This window comes from Apus apus, chromosome Z (genome assembly GCF_020740795.1).
Source record: "Apus apus isolate bApuApu2 chromosome Z, bApuApu2.pri.cur, whole genome shotgun sequence".
Lineage (NCBI taxonomy): Eukaryota > Metazoa > Chordata > Aves > Apodiformes > Apodidae > Apus > Apus apus.
This window is the reverse complement of record NC_067312.1, coordinates 18,045,397-18,059,477: the sequence shown is the minus strand read 5'-3', so window position 1 is coordinate 18,059,477 and position 14,081 is coordinate 18,045,397. Positions and strand designations below refer to the sequence as shown.

The 14,081-nt window shown below is 43.1% G+C and overlaps 2 protein-coding genes across 2 annotated transcripts; both read left to right on the top strand.

Moving 5' to 3' along the window:
• The first annotated feature begins 1,572 nt into the window (after positions 1-1,572).
• MOCS2 (molybdenum cofactor synthesis 2) lies at positions 1,573-4,533 on the top strand. The gene is made up of 3 exons (XM_051642397.1): positions 1,573-1,666; positions 2,084-2,205; positions 4,407-4,533. Exons 1-3 carry the CDS (start codon positions 1,655-1,657, stop codon positions 4,531-4,533), a joined length of 261 nt encoding a protein of 86 aa, XP_051498357.1. The 5' UTR covers positions 1,573-1,654.
• Positions 4,534-5,647: 1,114 nt separating this feature from the next.
• On the top strand, positions 5,648-9,650 carry LOC127395424 (molybdopterin synthase catalytic subunit). The gene is made up of 4 exons (XM_051642395.1): positions 5,648-5,768; positions 6,665-6,818; positions 8,223-8,346; positions 9,541-9,650. Exons 1-4 carry the CDS (start codon positions 5,648-5,650, stop codon positions 9,607-9,609), a joined length of 468 nt encoding a protein of 155 aa, XP_051498355.1. The 3' UTR covers positions 9,610-9,650.
• The last annotated feature ends 4,431 nt before the right edge of the window (positions 9,651-14,081 follow it).

Sequence of the window (14,081 nt, the reverse complement as noted above, 5' to 3'; positions counted from 1 at the left end):
CTGAGGACTGACCCATTCCTTAAAAATTACGAAGAATTGGCTTAGGTGAGTCATGAGCTGGAGCTCAAATAAAGAAAATTCAGAAATTCACTGTCAGTAACTTCTCCCTTCTTATTTCATAGTGGACCTAACTCCAAATTCAACCCTACGTAACCTGATTTATTTTATCAACCAGATAAATCTTTCAAAGCTCACTATTTTTTGGGCTGAGAGGCTAATTTGCTCCAGCTGAGCCCAACACCCAGCCACTTCACTCTTAGGGCAGGCACCTGTGGCACATCTTTTGCGCAGAAAAATGTGCCAGCCACTTGTTAACTCTTTGCTAGGCCATATGCACCTTGTTAAAGTGATCTATTTCATTTAAGATGTATAGATCCAAAAGTACACAGCCCAGAGAAAAAAAAAAGCAATCATATTATTCATTTGACACATGCTGTCTTGAGGACAGTTCAATTTGTAACAGTAGCTAATGATTCACAAACAAAAGAATACAGTTTTAAAAAGCAACTTATTTGTTCCTAACAGCAGAGGGTTAAGCATACTGGCCAACTAGTACAAAATACATGCTCCATGGAAATAACTGTATTTCCATTGTGCATTTTTAAAAAACCTTTATCACTTTAACTTTGTACCTCGCGCCAAGAATTACTACACAGAAAGGTCTGGTTCCTCTTCAGTCATCTTTCGGGATGACTGGATACTCGTTCTTGAGGGCTTTTTTTCTTTGCTGACAGTGCTGCATCCAGCTAGGACACGTTTTCCACACCTGACCACATGCCCGACTGACAATTACCGACCACAAACTCCGCTGCTGGCAGCAACTGCAGAGCTCCTTCTGGTACGCCTGACAGGAGCAGTTCATCCTCTACTGCTGAGAGGTTTCAAGTTTTACCAGGCGAACAGCACAGAACTGGCCTCGGCCACCCAAGAGGACGCCGTTTCAGGGTGCTGCTGCGGCCTGTGGAGCCGCTGCCGGAGCCCCGCAGCACCTGCCCCGCACCCTGCGCGCTTCCCGCTCCTCCCGGCGCCAAAATGCGGGCGCTTGGCCAGCGCTCTTCACGCTCCTTCCACACAGACAACTGCTGAAGGAGAACAGTGGTACAGGGGAAGGCAGCAGCCACCCAGTCTCTGCACTGAAACAGGACCTACCCCAAAAACCTGGAGCAGCACTCTGACACATCTCTGGCTGTGTAAACCTATTATGCCTACGGGCAGTGCATGTATGATGTGTGCGAGGCAGCCGAGGGGTAACGTTTGCAACCCTCTGCAACCCCCACACACCCTGCGGACTGAGCCCAGGTGAGAATCTGGATTTTCAGGTACAGTCCCCAAAGTTACAGCGTGCGTCTGGGGGACAAAGCCAAGGCCTCTCGCCCTCTGATCCGCCCGACACCCACCCCCCTCCGCCTCCGAGCACCCTCTACCCACCTCCGCCGTTGCCCCGCGCGGGTGAAGGCCCCGCGGCAGGGCCGCCCCACCCGCCAGGCCCGGCGCGGCCCAGCCCGGCCAGCCAGGCCCCACAGCGCCGGGCCGCGGCCGCGCTCCCGGCTCAGGCCGCAGGGGGCGGGCCGGGCCGGGCCGGGCGCTCGCGTCCGGGCGCAGGCGCCTCCCGGAGCCCGCGGTGCGGGGCTGCCCGCCCGGGGACGGCGGCTCCATGCGCTGCCAGGTACGTGTGGCGGGCTGGCGCCCGGGCAGCAGGCCGCGGCCGCAGGCACGGCGGGCGCGGGGCCGGGCGGCGGGGCAGGGCGGCGGGGCGGCCGCAGCCCCGCGCCCCGGCGAGCCGAGGCGCCGGGCGGGCGAGGCCTGGGCTGCGGGTGCGGGACGCGGGGCCGCGCCGTTTCCCCTCCGCCCTTCTGCCGGCTCTCCTGTTGACCGACGGGGCAGGGGGAGTGCGGCAGAGCTCCCCGGCGTTTTAACAAGCCAGGGAAAGCTTTTCCTCGCGCTGGTTTGGTTTCGGTCGTTTGCTTTTTGCTGGGTTTTTTTTTTTTTTTTTTTTTTTTTTTCGGATATGTTGATGTGCAGTAGCTTGTGTGGTTTTTTCAGCAGGCCCCGTAACCCCGCTGGGCGTTTGTTCCCCGAGCAGGTGTCGGTGTTGTATTTCGCCAGGAGCGCGGAGCTGGCGGGGCTGCGCTGCGAGAGCCTCTGGGTGCCACGGCAGATCACCTCTCTGCAGCTCTGGGAGGAGATCGTCAAAGTTCACCCAAGGTATTTGGGAACCTCACTGCTGAGGTGCACAGTGTTTAACGTGGGTGGGGTGTTTGTTTTGGTTTGTTTTTGATAAACGCAAATTCAGCTCTTGGGGTAGAGCTGGAACACGCGTTAGTACTTTGATACCCTGAAACTTGTGACCTTGCCATGTGCTTGTAACCTGCAGCAAGCACTTTGTGTTTTGTCCAGTTGGAAATGCTGTGTGTATATGCTAAGAAAGACGAAGTGCAATAAATGTTCCCAGAAGTTGAGCCTGAGGGGTTCTTTGAGGCCTGTGCCTCAGTGTCCGGGAGGGCCACTGTGCTGTGGAGAAGCTGAGATGGAGGGATCAAGCACAACTAGGGCAATAAATAAGAAATTCATGATAATGTGCAGGTGTTTCCAATGGTTTATCTTTAACTGTACTGTTAGTCATTGGTCCAAGCTTATGGCACACTCTGGAAGGCAGGTCAGGAAGGGAACTGAAGTCCTGCCACAGCTTCCAGCCATTCAGCCCTTACACAGGAAATAGACTATGATACTTTCAACCTCCTCTTGCTTTTAAGAACACACCCCACTGTTCATTGCATTTCCTGGGGAGTCTGGTCCAGAGAGGGTGCTAGGTGTGTGCTGGTGTTCTTTGGGGTTATCAACAGAAATCCCCCCTCAAGGCTGAGGGAAAGTGCTCAGTCATGTCAAGAATGAGTGTGATAGAAAAGGGGGCAATACCATTTTGGAGGGGGGATTAAAAAGTCCTCAGAATTTAGCACTGAATGCACTGAAATTTTCATAACTTTGGACTTGAGTGCCAAAGTCTTCCTTTAAGCGTGACCCTTCTTTATTAGATCTCCTCTCGAAGGCTGTGAAAAACATTAACTATTTAGCAATGACCTCTGTTTCCAAAAGAGAAGGCATAAAACTTTGGACCAGGGGTCTTTTCCTCCCAGAGAGTTGAGAATAAATGTGTTTTGGGGGGGAGGCAGTAGATAATGAGTGTATTTTACTTTGCAACCTGTTACTCAGTGTCAGAAGCAGCAGCAGCACCTTTGGTCTGTTTGCTATAGCTTGTCAACTTTGTCCTGTTGTGAATGATGACTTGGGGCAGTACATTTTGTTACTTCACAGCGGCCTTGAAAAATGCTTCTGCTCCTAGCCTTTTTGGAAGAACTCAATATAATTGTAGAGCATTGACCACAGGCTTCTATTCACATTGCTAATGGATATTCAAATTGCAGCTTGACTGTACTTGACAGTGCTCTTCTGTTCCACCCATTTTCCCCAATGAATTAACTTGCAAGTGACATTAATTAGAGCCCATCCTTCCAATGGGCACTTAATTTCTATAGTTATTCTCAGTTCCTCAGTGGCTTGCTTTACTTTCATACAGTCCCTCCCTTCATTCTGCCCTCTGAGTCAGTGCTACTGTGTTTTGCTCAGCCTGTGCATTGCCTGCTCTTGCCTTTCTGGCTGGTAGGAAATAAGATGATTTTTAATTATACCCTTTTGGCTTGCCTAATTATTTCTAGGCAGTACAACTCTGCTGTCTGTGCCATGTTTTGTAGTCTTCAAAAGTAACAGTTGTCATGCCTGCACCTTTTAAATAAAATGTTGGCATTCTTTTTCTGATGTCTTACTGTTGTTCTCATACTCACTGTGTGGTTGCACTTGGTCATGAAAGTGACTCCCTCAGGGCATCCAGAGCTATGGACTCTTAACAGCAAAATCTCATAGATATGAAATAAAAAAAGGCTTACGAGAAAAAAAAAACGTATCTGCCCTCTTACTTCTGTTGCCATCCTTATCAATAGCAAATTTCAGACCTGGCTCCAGTCCAGCCACACTGAATCAGGGGAACATTTCCTTCCAATTCCAAATGGTTGCTACCTCTTGGATTACCTACTTCTTTGTTAGATGCTGCTGAAGTGGCTCTGGTATACATTGGTTCATTCTGATGTAGGCCTATGAAAAATTCAGTTCCTGACTTCTGAAAAATTATGTTGCGCTGGTTTCTACTTAGCCAATGCAAGAAACTCTGGGAATAGGAGATGTTTGTTTGTTGTATTTTTTATAGTATATTGGAAGCAGAGTTGTGCAAGTCTTAGTGTTATTTACCTCAGCTGCCCTAGAATGTGCACTAGTTTGTTTTTTAATGACATCTCATGGTTAAATGCAGACACTCTATTTAGAAACTTATTCGTACTCCTGCCAATTCCCCTCAGGCTTGCTGTCATCCAGGATCAAGTTGTTTTTGCTGTTCGGCAGGAGTACGTGCTTCTTGGAGATCAGCTTCTGGTCCTGCAGCCTGGAGACGAGGTTGCCATCATCCCACCCATCAGTGGGGGCTGAATCTGGCCAGGTTCTGTTTGGTAAGTATCACTTCTTGCTTAGTTTCCTGTGGCTTGTCATCCTGTGCTAAAATACCTCACGGATTCTGTGTAACGTTACAACAACCTTTTTTTGTTTAGATCCAGAGATGAGAGTGCAGTTCTCTCCTTCCACCCTGGTACTCTTTTGAGAAAGGATAGTTTGTGTTTCCTGCTGGAGCGAACCATTGTGCGGACCAAAAAGTATAAGCTGGTGCACCAGTAAATGATTAACACACATGCAATAAATGGAAGAAAATTGCCAGAAAGGTCAGGCACTGTTTTGAATCTTGGTTTTAGGTCTCATTCTTTTTTTGTAGTTGTTTCTGGCTGCCAGTAGATATCCAGCTTACCTAAATAGGACAATAATGAAAAAGCTCCTGCCACTTTTTAACATAAAAGATGATACAAAAAAAGAATTGATTGCTACTTAGAAAAGTCTGTTTTTTACTTGTTTGTTGCTGTCAGAGAAACGTGTCTTTAGAATAGCTTAGTTGCATGCTTTCAAATGCTAGTCCATGTATTTAGTGCAGCCTGTTCATTTGCTACTGCTCAAAATACTTATTTTCCTCTACATTCTTAGATAAACTGATGACTGATTTCTACTCAGAGAAACTCACTGAAACAGACCAATAGTATGAGGTCCTAAATGTCCTGGAGAGCAAATGAAACCTCAGGATTGGAACTATGATCTGTGTTTATCAGAAATGTCCATTTTAAACTGTTTTGATTTCAGGATTAGACAGGGAGGAGAAGCTGGGAGTTTTACCACAGATTTACTAGCACAGTAGACTGTGCTGATTGAGTGTACTTATAAATTGGGGCGTCAGACAAGTTATAATTTTGTTCTGCTGGACCAGACGTTCCTACTGGAAAGGAACCTGTATGCATTGCTTGATGTTTGCAGTTGATACTCTCTCAGCAAGTCTGCTGAGAAGCGTTTTCCATAGATACCCGTCTCTTGGGGTGAGGAAATAGGTGTTGCACGTTTTCTGCAAAAATTGGGACATCAGCACTGGATAAAAAGCAGTTGGCCAATGCTAGTATTGCCAAAGCCAACAACAGAGTCTGTTTGGTTTCAGCTTTTCTAGTGAGCTATGGATGAAAGTGAAGATGTGCCAAAAGATTTTATCAAGCTCAAGTCTGAAAAGCTCTCTGTAGATGAAGTGTCAGAGCTGGTCGTTTCACCATCCTGTGGGGCAGTGTCTCTGTTTATTGGTGAGTTTAATATGTGAGTGAGCTGGATCTCCGGGTGTGGTAATAGTCTAGTAAGTACAACCTAGATTGTCCACACTCCAAACTCGTGCTTCTCAAATAAATAAATTCCTGGACTGAACCCAGGATGTTTAGAAAACATGTTCTGAATTATTTAGAACAAAACCATGGCAGCTGTTAAACAGTTGCACTGGGACAGAGTGGTGTGAAGCTTCCCTGCTGGTATGGCTATCCTTTTGCTAAAGAGAACAGCAACTCTGGAAAACAGAGCTTGGGAGCTCTGTTGGGAGCTCTGCTTGGGAGCTTTTCTCCCAATCCCTTGGACCAGTTTGTTCAAGGTGGAAATAAGATGTGGCTGTGAAAACCACAGGACCACACCTATATGAAATCTCCTACAACTTGGATCCTGGTTGAAACAAAAGTACTGTTTTATCCTTGGGTTGGTGAAGGTCAAGGCTGGTAGCTCTGTCCTGATGCTTAACGTACATGATCCAGATCCTGAAACCACTTTGTACTTACACCTTAGTGCTACTGGGCTGATCCTTATGGAGGATCAAACATTCCAGGGGCTAGTGCAATAATAGCATCTTAGCAATTACTACAGAAGGTGTCTCACCCTTGGGCATTATAGACTGCAGACTTGTATAATGTGTAAACTAAGCTCTTCCATGTATATTAAAGATTTCTTCTGTTAAAAGGATCTCTTTACACAGCCATGATTAGGGGAGGTTGTTTATATTTGCACAGTGCTGACATTGACTATAGCAGGAGATCCTGGGTTTTACTCTGTATTATATGTAATATATTTTTATAAATGCATTTTATGTATATATATATATATAATATGTTTTATATATATTTACTCAGCACTTCTTGTTGCTATATCATTTTGTGTTTAGGTACCACAAGAAATAATTTTGAAGGGAAGAATGTGATTCACTTAGAATATGAAGCATATACTTCAATGGCAGAGACCGAAATAAAGAAAATCTGCAGAGATGTTAGGCAGAAGTGGCCATCAGTCAAACATATTGCAGTGCACCACAGGCTTGGGTATGTATCGTCAGACCCCATCCCTCTGCAAATGGAATATTAAACCTTGTCTGGTAGGCTGTGCAGGACGTGGAGGAATCTTGATAAATTGTAATGCAGCAGAGCTAGCTGCAGGATCAGGTTGTCACTACAGAGCTAAGTTTCTTGTCTTTTCAAAAATGCTGTGTTGGTTCTGTTTGCCGGGGTCCCCATTTAGCCTACATTATCATTGATGTTGGTGTGATGGTTTGAAAGTGGGGAGAAGGGACTTAGGTTTCATTCCAGGGAGGGTAGCACTGTTGGTTTGTTTTGTCTTTAAAAAAAACCAACACATTAAATTGGCAGGACTTTGGTTTTATTAATCTCTCTTCTGTTGAGGTGCTGCATAATGCTTTTATTGTCAGCTTTAAGTCAAATTATCCCATAGGGAACCTGAAAGCTTAGACTCTGGGGAGGGGAGAGGCGTGGTAATCAGTAGCTGTGCTTGCCAGACAACCTCTATCTTGGATGAGTGTTTTCTGTTGGGTTCAAAACATGGAATGCTAGTATCTGACATCCTCCGGAGCTTTCACTGTTAATCAGATCTCTCACTGAAACTGGCAGGATTTGCAGTCTGTTGCAAATGCTTGTTTCCTCTTCCCTCAGCAGAAGGAACTTAGGAGGAGATTGTAGAGGGTAATACTAGCCCTGAGGGGTAGTTTCCTTAGATTTCCTCTGTAGTCAGCTGAGAGAGTGATTCCCTTGATGGCAGCTCAAAGCATTAAACTTAGATTTTTTTCCTATAAACTGCTTACCAGAGGAGTCTTACTGTAGAGGGAAGGTTGGGAGGCAGCTTTTGGGACTACAACCCTTGTGAAGAGCAAAATGAAACCTTGTGCTACTTTGTTAAGTTTGGAAAACAGCACACCAAACAGGAAAAGCTTTAATTTTAAATTTATAAAAAAATGAAGTTTTGTTGCAAAATCTACATAGTTTGAAGTACTTAATTTCTTCTTTCATAAATTCTTTTGCAAACTGAGATGACTACTTAGGTTTTCAGATTAGAGTGGGCTGTTCCTGACTTATTATTGTTCATTATTAAGCCAGCTTCCAGTGAGTTTCCTACACATTGCTGCATGTAAGCAATTTTCCCCTCTTAATTCCATAGACTTAATTTAAAAAAAGAAAGAATGGATGAAAAAAGCCTATGTCTGGTGGGCTTATTTATTCTAAAGTTTGGAATTCTCACATCTGGTACTGATCTTGGTTGTGGTTTTATTTCTTTTAAAAAGTGTGTAATCTTTTGGACATGGCTTGACACTTGCTCAGTATGAATGAGTCAGGGGAGTGTGTGGCCAGAATACTGACGTGACCTGGCCACAACTTTTGGGTACTCTTGATGTTAAGCATTAGCTAAAGCTGCTGTTGTTTCTCTTCTCTCCCTAGTGTGGTTCCAATAACTGAAGCAAGTGTAATTATAGCAGTCTCCTCTCCACACAGAGCAGAATCCCTTGAAGCTGTAACGTACTGCATCAACACCTTAAAAGCATCTGTCCCAATATGGAAAAAGGTATTTTTGGGGACAAATTTGATTTTAGGCCTGTGCCAGAGTCTTAGACAGCTGGGCTAAAGACTGCTGCTGCTCTTAATAAAAGCAGCTGAAGTGTTACAGGCAGCAGTTGGTTCCTACAGGATGCCAGTATCTGGCACCACTGGGTTTCCTCTTGGAAACATGGCAGCTAGGCCCATGTTTGGCAGGTACAGCAACTGAGAAACCCTCTCTTGCCTGTACCGTCCAGCTCCTCTTTCATTTAACACCATCTGGGGGTCAAAGTGAAGGAGCCCTGGGCTCTCCTTTTTTGAGTGAGAAAACTCAATTCTGCATAGCTTTGTGGAAGAACTTTGAGTTAGCTTTGCTGGGGACAGCATTGCAGTTTGCAAGTAGAAGTGGCATTTCTTGTCTTTCTGTTTTCCCATCATCCCCATGGCCTTAAGAAAGTATAAAGTATTAAGCAACAGCACACAATGAAATGATGAGCAGAGGTCCCAAAGCTAGTATGGACATGCAACAATGTGTGGCGAGACCAGCCTGTGTCTAGAAAGAGCCTCCCTGCATAACCACTTGCATTCAAGTAACAAGCATTACTTCTGCCTTCTCTCCCAGGCAGAACTTGGCATGTGGTAACTGCATGTGATGTTCCCTGCATTATTCCGCTTTCCTGACACCTCTTTAAGGAGACTGAAGTTCAGTGGTCTCAGAATAATCAGAGACTCAGAGCCCTGCTGAAATTGCTGCTTAGGACTGGACTACTGCTGGGTAGTCCAGTCTGTTTTGAAGGTCTAATACATAGTCAATTTTATGTATTGTTGTAATTTTAATATCATGGTAACATAAAATAAAAAATTAAAATAATGGTAGAGTAGATTAACATGGCAACATGTAAAAAGAGCAGTTTCAGAGACAAGTGCTGTGTCCTCCACAACTTTTACATAATTTCTTCTAGATCTCTTTCTTGAATTGACTTCAGTATAGATGGGTCTTTCTAAATTTAATGGGGCTCAGCTCTGAGGTTCAGCATCTGCCCACATGTAGGTCAGTATATTCCAAGGGTTCTGCCCTCTTTTCTGTTTGCCAGCCAAGTGCTGTGTAGTCCTGTTGTGATTAGTCAATAATAGCAGGATGGCTGTTGAGTTGTTTGGCCTGGCTTGTGGCTATATGTAGCAGACTCCAACCATATTTTCTATTCTTTGTTTATATTTGCAGGAGATTTATGAGGATGAATATTCTTGGAAAGAAAACAAGGAATGCTTTTGGGCAAATTCAGAAAAATAACTGTACTCTTTTAAAAATAAAGTGTTACTTTTCCTAATGAGCACACTGGTTTAGCTTTGAGTTCTTTCTACAGATTTTAAGGAGTTGAAGTAGGCATGTCAATCTCAAGAATTTAATTGGGACTCAGTGAAATGAGTGAGTAATAATTAGGATTTTTTAAATTATTCTTAACTCTCCTTGGAAATAATGTGTGCATTTTAACACGGAGTCAGTTTTTAAAACCATCTTTCCTAAAGTTCTTTGTTACAAGGTGTTAAATCCTCTGTAATACATACTGCTTTAATGCCTTTACATTGGTAGTCTGTGTTTACTGTCTGCATGGGAGGTCACAACAGGACAATTGGGGTTTTTTTTTAATCTTAAAAGGCCTGAGTAGTTTAATTTTATATGACTGTCGAATCAGTTTGCAAGCTTTTTGCTATTTTGACATTCTTATAACATGAAAGTTACTTGAAGTAGATTAAAATTTTGGTACAGACACAGAATAAAATACAAACTATACCCCAGAGTTACTAACTTTTTATTAGTGGTTATGTTGCAGTAGTTGTTACAGAAGCATTTTTCCTGCACAGCTTGTATTACTAGTCCAGTGCATTAAAAAAATATGGATAGACCTTGATTCAAGGTTAGATCTGTTACTCTACCAGCCACAAACTTGTGTTAGCAGTAACACACAAACTTGAAACTACTTATGATCACAGAATCAAAATCACTATAGATTATTAATTTTGAAGGAATTTTCTTGGCTGTGTAGTTGTATGGTGCTTCAGAAAATAAATAGCCAGCTATTACTACAGATAGACAACTGTAAGTTTAATTAGTATTTGTAGTTTGACTTCAGACATGTTAGGATTCAAAGTAAGTGAAATGAATTAGTTTTTCAAAGGAAGGGGAGTCTGTTGAACTTTTTGCAGTATATGTATTAATTTATATTCACATTTATTATTTGAAACCATTTTTTCTCTTGCTGTTTTAAAACCTAGTTAAAAGGACTGATGTAGTATGCCTGTGCTTCCACAGTAAACAATGGGCTGCTCATCTGAGTAAGATTTTATTTATATTACTGTACTATGCCATGATAGTGTTCAGATGCTAAGGGTTCAGAGTCCTGTTGTATATGGTATTTTTACGCATGCTGAGAGGCAGTTTTATCAAGTCATCATTACCAATGTAGATGACATACAAAGGAGGGGAAATGCAGTAAAGTAAAATTATTTGCTGAAGTTTATATATTGTTACACAACACATAAGCCTCAGCTGTATAATTCAGTTCATTGTGTCTGTAGTAAAGAATCTACAAACAGCTGCACAAAATAAAATGAGAAAAGCAGGCAATCTTTTTCCCCCAGTCATCTAAGTTTTAATAGTGATGGCTACTGTATCTGGGTTAAGTAAGCTTCCGTGAAACCTAAAACTTCAGGCAGAAGCATGTTTAAACTGGGCTTGTTAACTTACTGGTGCACTTTCCTCAATGGAAGTGAGTCTTTCCTCTGCAGGACAGCAGCTGCTCCTTGTGTGCTTAAACATAGATAGCCTCCAAACCATGTGGGCCCTATTATCTAAGCAGAGCTGAGCAAGTTCACAGTTGAATTTTCCTCTGGTTTGGAGCTTGGAGACAAGCCCTCTACTATTCAAATGTTGGTTTTGCTGGGAATTGTGCAGAATCCAGAGTACTGATCACTTCCCCTGTCAAATAATAATGATTGTTATTTTTTAGAAAATAAAGGAATACATGAACTTTCCCATTTTTTTATTATTTTTTTTGTGCTTAGTGTTACCAAGCAACTAATTAGTGTATTAATTTAGCAAAAATAAATGGCTAGCTTGTCTTGTAGTGGGTGGTTTGTGCAGTGCTTGCATACTGGTGCTGTGCTCTGATGCAGAAAAGGGCTGGTATTTAGAACAGTTAAATTGTACCTGGGTCCCTATGATCAGGGACAATTCCTGTGGTGCAGTAGTGCCTCTCTAGTCCTGCAGTCTTCAGAAAGATTTCTGCAGGGTGACCTTAAGTGCACCTTCTCCATCAGCAATGCAGCTGGGAAGGAGGGTGCAGAAAAGAAAGAATAATTGTGTACTTCCCCACAGTGACTCGGAACAATGAATGGAAGAGATGTTGTACTGAGTCACAGCTGAGTGTTACAATGTGTGTACGCTGCCATGGTCAAAACAATGAAATGTCATTTTGTGTTCCTAGCTGTGCATGAGGCAAGTACTGCTTTGTTCTGGAACAATGATGTATCAGTCTTGTGTAACTTTGGGTTCTTCAGCTGGCATCTAAAAGCGAAATGGAAATGCCCTGAGGAGGGATGATGTGCATAATTAGAGGTAAATGTATCTTACTGAAATCTAAGTCCATATTCCGAGCTCAGTGTCCTGGCTCCCTCTGTAGGGCTACCCTCTCTGCTAGGGAGCTATTCTATTAAGAGGGCAAATTACTCTGAGATAGCTGCCTAAGGCTATGTCTGGAGTGACACAGAAGTGCTTACAAATTTCAAGGCCAGAGGATGAATCCCAGCTGTGTCTTACTGTGTGTCAGGGAAAGATGTCCTGATTTTCACACAAGCAAGACTAGGCTGCTGGGTGCGAATTACCTTGTGTTCTGGTGAGGTCTGTGAGTGGGATGATGGGCAGCTGCAGATCAATACACAATGCAGTCTTAGCTGTCTGGGACAAGTTTTCTCTGTTTCTCTGCCTTAGCTATGGGAGAGGGTAATCCTATCCCTCTGTGGCTCTTCTGGCTGTGTTGGAGGTGGTGGCTCCAGGTGCTGACAGATGTTCCTGGGAACAGATGATGCAGACCAGAGAGGGTCATCGTGTGATTCCTGTATAGATAAGCCAGATGAGGGGCCTTTGTGGAAAGGAAGCACGTGTCTTCCAAGCAGTAGTTTGTCCTTCTGAAAAAGATGTCTTGGCTACATTTGAATAGGCTCATCATCTATTTGTCTGGCTGAATGTCCACATACCATCACTGTTAAATTTTAAGAATTTCCTGATTTTGATCTTTCCATCTGCTCTGTTCTCAAGGGAAGCGCTCCACCTGATGCTTGAGAACAGCAACTGTTGGCTTGTCACGCAATGAGTGAGGCGGGGGGATGGCTGTGTTATGAGGAGCCTACCCAGGAGATGGCAGCCGAGAGACGGCTGTGCGGGAGAAGCCGCTCCCAGCGTGCCCGGGTGCTGGTTTTGCGGGGAATCACAGGCGCTCGCCTCGGCCGTGGCTCGTGAAGCTGCCACTGTCGCTCTCAGGCATGAAGCATTTCGATTACTCAACTTTAAACTAGATTTTTGGTTTTCAGCTCACTTTTCCCCTAGCTGTATTTTGTAGTTCTATAGCCTAATGCATTCATTTTCTCAATCAAAAACATGAAAAAAAAAAAAGACCTGCTAAAATTAATTACTAACAAAGTGAATTTATCTGTGAAAACAGTGTTGCCCCCCTTCCCCCCCTAAATCTATGAAAACTCAATATTGAGCTATTCCATTGAGTGTCCTGTGGAGGTTCTTGAAGAAGAGTTAAGCATAGACTATAAATCAGCAGTTTCTTTAGGCCACTTTTTAAAAAACAAACCAACCATACAATCTGATCTTTTTAAGTGTTCAAAAAATTAGCATCCTGATGTATCATTATAGCAGTTGCTTTGAAAGTTTCATTTGACTATTTTAAAAGCACTGCTAGCACACCAAAGCTTCTCCTTGCCTTTGAATCAATAACATATGAGGGTAGACAGGTTGACTTAAAAGATAGGACTCAGCTTTTATAAGGCTGTGAAAAAGATGTACATTTTATTACCTTTAAATGCAATTAAAAGTTGAGGCAAATAGATAATAGATTTTGAGATGCATGCTCATACCTTGTTTTTTTGTACTCTTTGATTTGCAAGGTTTTGTTGGTACATCAGTTTTGGATATAATACACTCAAAGTCAGTAGATAATCTGCCTTTCAATTCTGCAGAACTTGGTAAAAAATGGGAGTTTTATACCTTAAGATTAGGGTAATCTGACTTTTTTTTATGATGGTTTTAAAGTTCATAGCCTGGATGTTTATGTACCACAGTATTGAGGAGTTGAAAGTGACAAAAAAAAAAAAAAAAGCTCCATGGATGTGCCTAATTACTGCCATATCTGCCTTCCTAATGTCTTCCTGTTCACAGCCACGTTCCTCCCTCTCTTCCTTTCCTGCTGTGCTTCTGCTGATGAATTCTGCATATAGTGTAAAGTGCATGGCAGGAGAGTGACAAAATAGTGTAATTTTACGTGTCAGTGATGATAACCTCATGGATATAGGAAGGCCTAACAATTGTAAGGTTTTAACACCCAACTATTCAACCAGAGCTATTGGAATATATATTTTGCAATAATGTGAACTGATGTACACTACAGTATATCTTACCAGTTGTGTTATACTCATGATTATAACCTACAGGAGGTACAGAGCAGGTTCTTTGTATACCTAGCAGAGTCATCCCCTTAA